At 49.4% G+C, this 12,142-nt stretch overlaps 1 protein-coding gene across 2 annotated transcripts in view; it reads left to right on the forward strand.

The window, feature by feature from the left end:
* Positions 1-12,142, forward strand: part of Taok3 (TAO kinase 3) — a 182,715-nt gene that overhangs the window by 144,987 nt on the left and 25,586 nt on the right. For both annotated transcript variants that reach the window (XM_075981864.1, XM_075981865.1), the window contains 2 exons: positions 9,110-9,346; positions 11,364-11,492. In XM_075981864.1, coding sequence (XP_075837979.1) covers positions 9,110-9,346; positions 11,364-11,492 — 366 coding nt within the window. The remainder of the gene's footprint in view (positions 1-9,109; positions 9,347-11,363; positions 11,493-12,142) is intronic.

The raw sequence follows: 12,142 nt of genomic DNA on the forward strand, positions 1-12,142 counted from the left end.
ACACACACACACACACACGCACGCACATCCCCCCTCCATTTCATCCTTAGCATTTGGACCTCTCTGCTTTTCCACCTGAATCTCACTTCTCAGGCAGGAAAATTATTGAAATATTAGTTGTTTTGCCCAAATGGATGTTAGAGGTCACATGAGCGGGAAGAGTTACTGTACACTGCTTGGCCGTTACATCCAGAACCCATGATGACATCATCCAAGGCCGACCCAGAAATAATCATTTTTTCTTGTCCTATTTTTCAAACCTGATTTCTACTTTTATCCCCCCACCCCATCAAGTCTGTTTTTAAAGGCTCCAGCGATGTTTGAAATTGAGAAGAATTATAGTCTTTGAGAGAGCAAATAGAAGGAAAATGGAGGTGAAAGCAGCAGTCTATTGCTCATGCCTATTCCGTGTCAGAAAAAAAAATCACAGTTTAACATAGTCTGTTCATAAAGAATCCCACTCCCGAGTTCTTTTATGTTGAAGTTTCTTGTAAGCTCTTTAATGGGCAATTTTTCATCTGATAGGAGATCTCAAAATGTCCACTCTGTGGCTGCTGATGCTTGGTAAGCATCTCGGAAACCTGCCTGTGAATTCGATAGAACATGGTGGGGCTGTCAGTAGTGGCCTCCGTGCCACAGTGTCTGACAAGAAACCTGTGACTGCTCACCACAGGCTGCTGTGGGCTCGTCCCTTCAGCCCCCACCTGCTCCGGAGGAGCCCTAGCAGCAGGGGCAGGCGCTGCAGGGAGGCGGACCCTCGCCCCAGCGGTTCCCCCATTGTGGGACAGATATCTGCTTTCCCTCAAACCACGCCCTCCTTCCCACATCATAGATTCATGACTCTCTCCTCCCGCCCTTCATTACTACAGCCATGCCGGTAGAGTCTCATGCCAGCCGCTCAGCATGGGCTTCAGCCGTCACAGCCGCCTTCTCAGTGGCTAATAGAAGCGGCTTCCCTGCCAGGCCACTTCAGGCTGTGGGCAGAGCCCTCGGAAGCCTCCCTGAAGCCTACAGGCTTCAGAGTAACCCAACCCACATCCCGTGCAGGGAACCGCTGGAGTCCATCCCTCTGGGGGACTTCTGATTCGTCAAGAGGTCTCTACTCCAATACCTACTGAGAGACCCAGAGGCCTGGGTTTGGGTGGGGCGGCTGGTCTTCTAGGACACAGAGACCGGTGCGCAGGCTCTCCAGATGGGGCGCTCTCAGAGTCATGATGGTATCCTTGGAAGTTCTTCTGAGGATCTGGTAAATTTTGAGAATAAATGAATGAAGGGCAGATGGGGTCTGGCATTGGATGGTTGCGTCCGTGCCCCATTTGCGGCCATCTAACTATTGGCTGTTTTCTATCATCAAGTTCTTCAATCCTGCTCCCCACCAAATGGTCTCAGACACTCAACCCAAGGACTGCCCAAGCCATGCCACTAGAATATTGGGAAGAAGTGTGTGATTTTAGAAAACGGATGACACGTCCTGTTTCATTTTGTTCTGTTCTGGTTTTTATGGATCCCATTCAATTGAAAAGGCCTAGGGTGGTGTAGACAGCCTTTAGTGAAGGGCAGGGTAATGGGACGGTGGAGATCCTGTCACCAGTCAAGTCCCAGGCCAGACTGACAGCTGATGGCAATCCTAGATTGATGGTTGATGTGCCAACTGTTTGTTCATTGGCTGGTTTGGGTTGTGCCCTTTCTCCATGGTTTCCCTCCCGGTAGAGATGCTGACGAGTCACAGAGATATCTGGAGGTCATCAGCAAAGAGCACAGGAACACACAGACTCACTTTTCCATTACGAACTCAATAAATGACAAGAACATTTTTCACCTGACTCGCAAACTATCGCCAACACTTGCCACTTCTCAGATGGGTCTTACGGACCCACCTTTCCCACAGAAACCCAAAGGAGGCCCTTGCTGGACACCGCATCCTCTCAGTATAGCTCTCTCTGTTGAGTCTCTGAATGAGGCCTTTGATGGCCACGAGCTGTAGGCTCTTGCTACTGGGGGCGTGGTTCTCTGGACACCTTAAAGCAGAATGTTCCGGGTTCCACATGCTGCTGCTCTATTGCATGTGGAACAAAGGAAAAGCAAGCCCTTGGTGGAGCTTTAGAACACAGCTTCTTCATTAGAGCCCCCATGGGTAGCCTTTACTGGCTTCATGTAGACCTAGGAAAAGGAAGAGAACGTCATAGCGTCTGCCTTTCTCTTACCTTCTGTGAGGAAGTGTGGCTTGAGCTGGTCTGTCGCCTAGAGGAAGACAGTTTATATCATCCTTCAGGATTGTCTCTCTGAGTCCTTGGCCCGTTGAGATGGACTTTTCTTGAGTCTCACTGCCAGTGGGCGGAAGGCCCAGTGTTTTTGCGTTCTGACCCATGAGAGCCATTCTGGCTCGTTTGGATATTTGATATCACTTCTTCTTCAGATGTTGTGGTGTTCCGGTTCACTGGCAGCTTCCGTAGTAAACGGTGGTACAGAGAGCATCAAGGTCATGGGTGTCTACCAGATGGCTCATTCGTGCCTATGAAAGGAAGTCTTGCTGGCAAGAAATGGTCTGGCTGCACAAGCGAGTTTGTAACAGACCACACACTAGGGAGAGAGCGTAAAAAGAAAATTTAGTTTGAGGTCACCAGAAAAGCATGGAAGAGAAACGGTTGTTCCATCCCTGTAATACAGGTTCTCTCACTTGGCCTTATCAGATGGAGAAGAAAAAGAGGTGAGGGGGCGGGGCCAGGGGGAATCTGTGTTTGGAATTTTTGAAGCGCTTCTGTTGAACTCACCATGTGACATCTGAATGAGTGTGGTCATAAGAAGAAAGATGTTACTGCCTCGGCAGGGAACACTTCTGTGGCTCCTCTCAGGAGCCCAATGCTAAGTCTTTGAAAATGTCTCCTTCAGGACAGTGCAGCAGAGGATGCTTTATCAATACACTGCAGATCCTGAGGCTGGGGAGATGGCTCAGTCAATGAGGTTCCGATTCCCAGCACCCATGTGAATAGCCACCTGTAACTGTGGGGTGGGGCAAGGCAGGCACAAAAGTAGGGGGCGGGGGCGTGGCAGGTTGGGGGGGCAGATCCCTGGAGCTCATTGGCCGGTCAGCCTAGCTGAATTAATGAGTTCATCCTCCCAAAATAAGGTGGAATAAGATTGAGAATGACACCTAAATGTTGACCTCTGACCTCCATACACATGTGCACTCACATGTACATATCACACACACATGTGCACACATAAATATTGCATACTTCTTTCCATTACCTGCCGTCTTACTAAGATATTTGCTGACCCCAGTTTCTTTCACCTGTGCTCTCTGTCAACCAATATGCCCAGCCCACATGACCACGCACTCAGTCAACACAGTTGAATGAGTGAATGAATGGCGTCTCCACAGCCACTGCCACATGAGGATTTGGATTGAGAAGTGGGTGTTTTAGCTAGGTGTGGTAGTATACACCTATGACTCCCTGACATTGGAAACAGCCAGAAAGAGGTCAAGTTCAAGGCCAGTTTGGGCTACTTAATGAGACCCTAGCTCCCTCTTTTAAAAAACAATCAGAAAAGTATGTGTCACTTATTCTGTGTGTGTGTGTGTGTGTGTGTGTGAGAGAGAGAGAGAGAGAGAGAGAGAGAGAGAGAGAGAGAGAGAGAGAGAGAGAGAGAGAGAGAGCGCAGAGATCTGGTATCGCTCAGCTGTTAGTGGAGAACTTAAAACACCTTTCCCTTTCCCTTGGGTGCTCTGAAGTGTGCCATGTCAAGTCTCTGCAGCCAACATGAGGCGCTCGCCATTTTCTCTCTGAGAACAGAGGTGACCACTTGCTCTTCTCCTAAGGGAGAATGAATCCTGTTCATGGGCTTTGGCGATTCAAGCGCCTGCTGTTCAGTAGGTTACTGTGCCTTCATGCTTGTCCACGGTAGGCGTGTTCAGTAGGTTACTGTGACTTCATGCTTGTCCACGGTAGGCGTGTTCAGTAGGTTACTGTGACTTCATGCTTGTCCACGGTAGGCGTGTTCAGTAGGTTACTGTACCTTCATGCTTGTCCACGGTAGGCGTGTTCAGTAGGTTACTGTGACTTCATGCTTGTCCACGGTAGGCGTGTTCAGTAGGTTACTGTACCTTCATGCTTGTCCACGGTAGGCGTGTTCAGTAGGTTACTGTGACTTCATGCTTGTCCACGGTAGGCGTGTTCAGTAGGTTACTGTGCCTTCATGCTTGTCCATGGTAGGCGTGTTCAGTAGGTTACTGTGCCTTCATGCTTGTCCACGGTAGGCGTGTTCAGTAGGTTACTGTGACTTCATGCTTGTCCACGGTAGGTGTGTTCTGGCCTGGAGATTAAGTGGTTTGCTTCAGAGCCAGGTCTCCTAGTGTTAAACAGGGTCACGTTGAGCAACTGAACTCCCTTTAGAAGGTGTTGCAGGCCTCCTGTGTGTCGTCCGTAGCTGCTGCTTATTTATTATGTTGTATATACGCCAGGTCTGTGAGATGAACAGTGATTGTGACTCAGAAATTATGTGTGGTCTGGGAGTGTAGCTCAGGGGGAGATAGACAGACTTAATCATGGCAGGGTACTGGCTTAGAAGCCAGGGCTCATTCATGCTAAGCACACATGTGTTCTCTCATATTTCCCCCTTAAAGCTCACAAGCTCGCCATGGGCAATTGCATTGTTAAACGTCTTTTCTCACCAGGCTTGGTGGTATATGCACATCTTTAATCCCAGCACTCGGGGGACAGAGACAAGCAGTCTCTGTGAGTTCTACGCCAGCCTGGTCTACAGAGTGAGGCCCTATCTGAGAATGAAAATGAGATGAAGCCCTTTCTCTCCTCTCCACTTGTTAAAAGCTAGACCTGTCCCACCAGAAGCAGAGGCAAGGAGAGAGATTCCCCCAGGGCTGGCAGGAGAAGGAAGGAGAGCATCAGGGTCATTCATGTTCCCTTGAGTCGGAGACCCCGAGTCCTTTGACACATGTCACCTTACCCAGTCGGCCACACTGAAGACAACTGGACTCACCCCTCTTTCCCTAAGGAAGCATCCAAAGACTTGAAGAGGTCAAGTCTTTGTCCAAGGTCAGAGGTGTAGTTGGAACAGAGTGGGTACTTTCCCCGGGCAGCCCAAGGCGTGGCACCATGGAACTTCCGACTTGAACTTGGTCCCTTGTGAAGCTATAGTCGCCACATCTCCACAGCTTCTCTGCACATTCACACTTGCTCAGTGTGTGACTCAGACTTACCGTTCTCCCCAGCTTTGAATTTGGGGAGCTGTGTTGACTCCTTTGGTATCTTTCTAACAGAAAATGACCACTATTTCTCTGCCTTGATGATGGAGCCCCTCAGGCAGTTCAAGAACCATGAGCCCTTGATTCTGATCCCCACAATGTATAAGAATTAAAAAGGTAGCCGTGTGTGTTGGTGCAAGCCTTTAATTCCAGCACTCTGGAGGCAGTCTACATAGTGAATTCCAGGCCAATCAGAGCTATGTGGTGATATCCCATCTCAAAAGAAAAACTAGAGAGAGAGAATGAATATCAGGGTGTAGCCTGTAGCCTCAGAACTGAGAGGCGGAGGAGAGAATGTAACAAGTCTGGGACCTGATGAGGCTACCTAGTGAGGCCCTAGCTGGAGGCTGAAGAGTTGGCTCCATCACCAGAACCCAATGTAAAAGGCCAGGTCCAATGGCATGTGCCTGTAACCTCAGCCCAGCAGGGTAACAACAGGGAGGGCCATGACGTTCTTTGGCCAGCCAGTCTAGCAGAGTTGATGAGCTTCAGGCTCACTGAGAGACCCTGTCTGAGATTTAGGAGAGATATCCAGTGTCCACCTCCCCCCCAGCCTCTACACACTTGAGCAGGCAGGTGTGCTCACAAGCCTGTGTTCACACCGTACTAACAGGTACACCCATCACACCACACACACACACACACATACACACACACACACAAATCTGAAAGATAAATTATAAAGTATACAAAATTATCAGCTTTTTAATATGTAAGTTATTTTTCTTTCATGTTCATTGGTGTTTGGCCTGCATGTATGCCTGTATGAAAGTGTCAGATGCCCTGGAGCTGGAGTTACAGACAGGTGTGAACTGCCGTGTGGGTGATGGGACTTGAACTCAGGTCCTCTGCAAGAGCAGCCAGTGTCCTCAACCGCTGAGTCATCTCTCCAGTCCCAAATTACCAGCTTTTTAAATTCTGTTGACCAAACAGCATATTTGTCGAGACACCTAGTGTAAACAGTGAAGTGAGAACGGATAATATAATTAACAAGTGTTTAATGTATTCCATATTAAATTTCACAAATGACCACTGCTTTGATTTAAGCTTGTCTGTCTACCTTGAGCATGGAAGGATGAAACTTAGTATCTGTTGGTGGCTCACACCTGCTAACCTCCTACTAGGGAGTTAGAGGTCACCCTGAGCTCTAGAGAGAGACCTCACTGCAAACACCATCTTCATGTGGGCCCAGGAAGACCATCCGAAAGGCAGGAAGTTTGCTGGTGACAAATGGAAGGTTGTGTTTGGAGTCTGCGGAAGGCGATTATCCTAGCCATGGGGAGCGCTGGAAAGCAAAAGCTGCCCTCCTGGAAGACAGCCAGGTACAAGGAGGGCATGCTGGGCTCTCAGTTGTCTTTGTCACACATTTGAGCCAGGTGTGAGAAGACAGGCAGTGGGGCCACCCTATTTGCAGGGACCCAGGCCCTGGTAAGACGGGAAAATGTCCCTTGCCTCCTTCCCAGTCCGTCATGAGGCCCAGGGCTTTCTCAGCTGTGGGCAGTTCATGTGCAGGGTTTAGATGCACCGTGAGGGTGTTAGACGAGGCCCTGCCTCCCCTCTGGGAATCTCATTAGAGAGGGAATTCCAGAGGACTGAGGATGACTCAGTGGGTAGAGTGCCTGCTGCTAAGCTCAGATCCTGGCACCCATCTGAAAGCCAGGCACTGAGGTGTGTGCCTGTGATCTCAGCACACTGGGGAGGTAGAGACCAAAGGATTCCCAGGCCTCCCTGCTGAGCCAACCTAGCCAAAATAGTGAGCTCCAGGCTGAGTGAGGGACCCTCTCTCAAAAAATACGGTGGAAAATGATAGAGGAAGCCCCCCCTCCCCGTCAGCCTCTGGCCTCCACACCCACACTCATGGGTGAGCGTGCCTCCACACACACGAGGGAATACCAGAAACAAGTGAATATCTGGGTAAAATGTGCCTACCTGGAAATGGCCACCATACTGTCATATTTGTGTGTGGAAGAAAATTTTGATTTCAAAAGAGGCTGTTCTTGTTTTGTTTTTCCCTAAAGTTGTCCTTGTATATGATATGAGCATATGGGATCGAAACTTATACACATATCTCAGACTACTTCTGTGTTTCCCTCTACCCAGATATAAATACATTTAAGGAAATAATAATGGGACTAGGTATAGACAGGCTTGTAATCCTAGTGCTTGGGAAACGGAGGCAGAAGGCTCGCCGTGAAGGTCAGGGTCCCTGGAATATACAGGGATACCCTGTCTCATATATATATATAATCTGTGGATTTAGTTCAATGGTAGAGAACAGGCTAGTGTCTCAGTCCCAGAACTGGGGTGGTGGGAGGGGAGCAAACACACAGTCCATGTGGAGCCAGGCATTGTGGCACATACCTGTTGTCCCACCACGTGGGAGGCTGACACAGGAGGATGCATAAAGGGCAGGCTAGCATTGAAAACCCCTAAGTTTCTTTTCCAGTACCCAAAATATAAATAATTAAATAATAAAGAAACAACAAATAAATAAATGCTCACTTAGTGCTGTAGTGACAAAACACGTCACTCGCGTCTTTTGGAGTCCCAGAGGGCTTTGGGGTGATGCTGTCCTGCTCTCAGTCCTGGAGAGGAATGTCCTTCCAAGTGAGGCGTGCATGAAACCACGTGTTCCCTCAGCTCGGAAGGTTTCCAGTCCAGTCTCAGCACAGTCCTCCCTCTACGACAGTGGTCCCCAGCCTTCCGTTATAACCCTGCAGCCCTTTAATACAGTTCCTCATGTCGTGGTGACCCCAACCACAACATTACCTTCTTTGCTTCTTCATAACTGTAACTTTGCTACTGTTATGAATCATAGCATAAATATCTGATTGCAGGAGAGCTGATATGTGACCCCTGCGGGGTCGCCATCCACAGGTTGAGAACTGCTGCTCTGTGGTGGGGACCCAGTGGAGAGTGCAGGGACACCCTTCTGACAAGAGCAGAGGCGCCCCGCGCCATCCAGGAAACACAGTTTGAGCTACAGACTGCAGGGTATTAATAGCTGTGTGGGATTTCCCAGGGAAACTTGTTTTGGGGGTGAAGTGGGGAGTGGGCTCATTCCCCAGGGGAGTAGCCAGGTGAAAAACAAAGCAAGATGCTGAAATCCAAGGGCTTTTCTAAAACAGGGAAGAGGAGAAGGGAGCGCTTGGCGGCTCCATGGGGGGAGGGAGATGAAAAGCTATCTGTGGAGGCTGGAAAATCCCAGAAAGGTCAAAGGAGGAGACAAGAGATGCCCAGGCTGCTGCAGGCTCCTCTGGCAGCCTTAGGCTTGCTGGACATTGGATTGGAATGAAATACGGAAATGTAATCCTGTGAAGCTCACAGAAACACTTTCTCCTTTTCAGGAGGAAATTGTGCCTTGTGGGCAACTCTTTTAGGGATGGGGCGAAGAGAGACACAGGGTTTAAAAACTTCATCTGTGTCTGTCTGTCTCCCTATTAGGATGATCCTTTGAAAAAGCACAGCCTCTCAACCTCTCACCTGGAAGGGTCCCACCATCCTGGGGGATTTCACAAAGTGTGTGTGTGTGTGTGTGTGTGTGTGTGTGTGTGTGTGTGTGTCTGTTTATATGAATGACTGTTAAAAATATATGAATGACCTCCATCAAGTCTCAATTTCTTTATTAAATGAAAGCCATAACACCTTCCTTGTGAGTGTGTAAAAGAGTGTGCAAACAAGATGTTTTGAGGATGACAGTGTCCAGCAGAGCCCCAACTCCAGATCAGCATCAGGGGCTTGGAAGCCACAGGCTGATGAAGATGCCAGTGTCACAGGGCACTCTGTACTTGAAAGTCCACCTTTGGTCCGCTGGGTGACCCGAGCTCTGTCCCTGTCGCCTGCCAGGTTACACGGCAGATCCACGAGCATGAGCAGGAGAACGAGTTGCGGGAACAGATGTCAGGTTATAAGCGGATGCGGCGCCAGCACCAGAAGCAGCTGATCGCCCTGGAGAACAAGCTGAAGGCTGAGATGGATGAGCACCGCCTCAAACTCCAGAAGGAGGTGGAGACGCATGCCAACAACTCGTCCATCGAGCTGGAGAAGCTGGCCAAGAAGCAAGTGGCTACCATTGAAAAGGAGGTCAGTGTGCAGGCACCCTCAGGTGCTGCAGGGTGTAGGGGGCGGGGTGGGGAGGGCAGGAGTGGGGGGAGCACCCTAAGGTGCTGCAGGGTGTAGGAGGCAGGGTGGAGAGGACAAGGGAGGGGGAAACACCCTCAGGTGCTGCCAACCCTAGCCAGTCCCAACCAATGGCAGAGTCAGCAGGGGGAGGGAATAGCAGGGGGCACTGTTGCTAGGTTGGGGTCCTACCAGAAATCACCATGGAAGGTGAAATTGGCAGGTGATTTTACTCTTACGTGTTGGGAGCAGGGCTCCCTCCACAGTGGCCAGGGAACCAGTCAAGGGAAGCAAAAGTGCCACCACTGTCTTTGAGGACCATACATAGCTCAGGTCTGTCTGTGCCTGTGATGCCCCAGTGCTCCTCAAGCAGCCCCACTAGTGGGGAACAGCCCTGCTTGTAGCTGCTACTGTACCAGCCACCGGCCACAGGGAATCTGGCTGTGATTTGGGTTTCCTGAGGAAAGATCTCTCTTCTTCATCCAGGTCCTTAACCAATGCAATTATTTTAGTGATTTTTTTTTTTTTTTTGGTTGTGCTGGCGATGTGTGCTCACCTGAGATTCACTCTCGGGCTCTCTAAACTAATTTGAAAAACATTCTCTCTAGATGTGTATGAATGCCCAAAGATTTGGGTGCCAGGACAGGAGGAGTCCAAGTTCAAGCCCTTCCTAACTTATATCATGGTACTCTGTCACATAAAAGGAAAGGATAAAGTGATAGACAAAGAAGCAAGAAAATGTTTTTATTACTATTATATGTTTCATATTAGGAGGGAGTGACAGTCACACATGCCTGTAATCCTACCGAAAAGGTAGAGGAAGGGTGGAAAGAGGCAGATACTTGGGACCTACTGGCCAGTCAGTTTAGCCTAATCGACGCTAAACCTCAGGCCAATGAGAAACCTTGTCTCAGAAACCAAAGTGATGGGTGGGGCTGAGCGGTGGTGGAGCACACCTTTAATCCGAGCACTCGGGAGGCAGAGGCAAGCGGATCTCTGTGAGTCAGAGGCCTGCTGGTCTACAAGAGCTAGTTCCAGGACAGGCTCCATAGCTACCCTGTCTCAAAAACAAACAAACAAACAAACAAAAAGTGATGGGTGAGGTGAGGAGTTGGGTGAGGAGAGGGATAGCTCAATGAATAAGAGCACCTACCATGCAAGCATGGAGACCTGAATTCGCATCCCAGTGCCCTCCATGGGTATGGTTGTGTGCATGCCTGTAACTCCACTGTGTTAGGGATAGAGACAAGAAGATCACTGGAGTTCGCTGGGCACTAGCCTAGTTTCAGATTCAGCAAGAGAGCATGTCTCAAACCAGTAAGACAGAGAGTGGGGTATCCCTGAGTGTGTGCACATGTGCACACAAGCACCCCCGTGCACACACACCACATTCACACAATGCATAAATAAAAATAGAAGGAAATACATGGATGGGTGGTGGGTGGGTGGATGGATAGATGGATAGATGGATGGATGGGTGGATGGATGGATGGATGGGTGGATGGATGGACGGACAGATAGTAAGGTGTGTGGCCCTCAAGGAATAACACCTGAGACTGGCCGCTAGTGTCCACGTACATCCACACACATCCACACACACACATACACACAGAGGTACATTTCTGGTCCACCTGCATATTTTCCCTATCATTGGGAATGTATTTTTAAGATGCAGAAAAGCTACAGAGGCATATCTTTTTGTTTGTTTGTTTGTTGTTTGTAGAAAGGGTTTCACTGTGTAACATCCCTGGCTGTCTTGGAACTTGCTGTGTAGACCAGGCTGGTCTTGAACTCAGAGATCTACCTGCCTGCCTCTGCCTCCCGAGGGCTGGGATTAAAAGCATGCACCACCACCCGGCTTGGAAGGCATAACTTTAGATAGTCTTTCAGTCTCTGCCCAGGGGAGCCATTACTTGGTACTCGTGGACAGCTGAGTCTCTGAAGCTCAGACTGACCTTGTCCACCTCTGTTATCTTCTCAGGCGAAGGTAGCCGCAGCGGATGAGAAGAAGTTCCAGCAGCAGATCCTGGCCCAGCAGAAGAAGGACTTGACAACTTTCTTAGAGAGTCAAAAGAAGCAGTACAAGATTTGTAAGGAAAAAATTAAGGAGGTAAGGTGTCCGTGCCCGCGGTCACCCGCTGCACTGTGAACTGAGAGCTTGGGGTGGCCTGTCTTGCACTAAGATCAGCATTTGACTGAATCCAGCAGTTCTGACTTCTGGTTAGAGTTGTTGGAAGAATGATTAAAGCCAAGGGTCTCCATCCTCCTGTCTCCACCAGGCCTGGAGTGGAGTTTGAAAATTCACCTTTCCTACGAATCCCACGGGGCATCAATGTCGCTGAGCCTGGGGCTGCATTCCAACCTGTTCTCTACACATTGGCCAAAGAAAGAGTTTTAAACCATTTGAAACCCATCTCATCCTTTGAGAAAGTCCACCATCTTCCCATGGTTCTCAGAGAAGGCTGAAGTTCTAAAGACCCCACATGGTTGACCACCAACCTCCCCGATGCCTCTGTGCCTTCCACACCCCAGCCTACTCAAGGCTACTGCGTCTCCATTGCTGCCCGTCAGTTCCTCAGATGGAGAGTGCTCTCTCTGCTGAGACGTCTCTACCCCATCTGCAGTTCTGCACAGTTCATTCCTTCTCCTTGTAAGAGTTAGGATTCATTATTGAAATCCTAACTCCAATATTATTTTCCCGGGCAAGCTTTTCCTAACTGCCTTGGCCAAGATACACTTCTCCCGTCCCACAAAACTAGA

This window comes from Microtus pennsylvanicus, chromosome 1 (genome assembly GCF_037038515.1).
Source record: "Microtus pennsylvanicus isolate mMicPen1 chromosome 1, mMicPen1.hap1, whole genome shotgun sequence".
NCBI lineage: Eukaryota > Metazoa > Chordata > Mammalia > Rodentia > Cricetidae > Microtus > Microtus pennsylvanicus.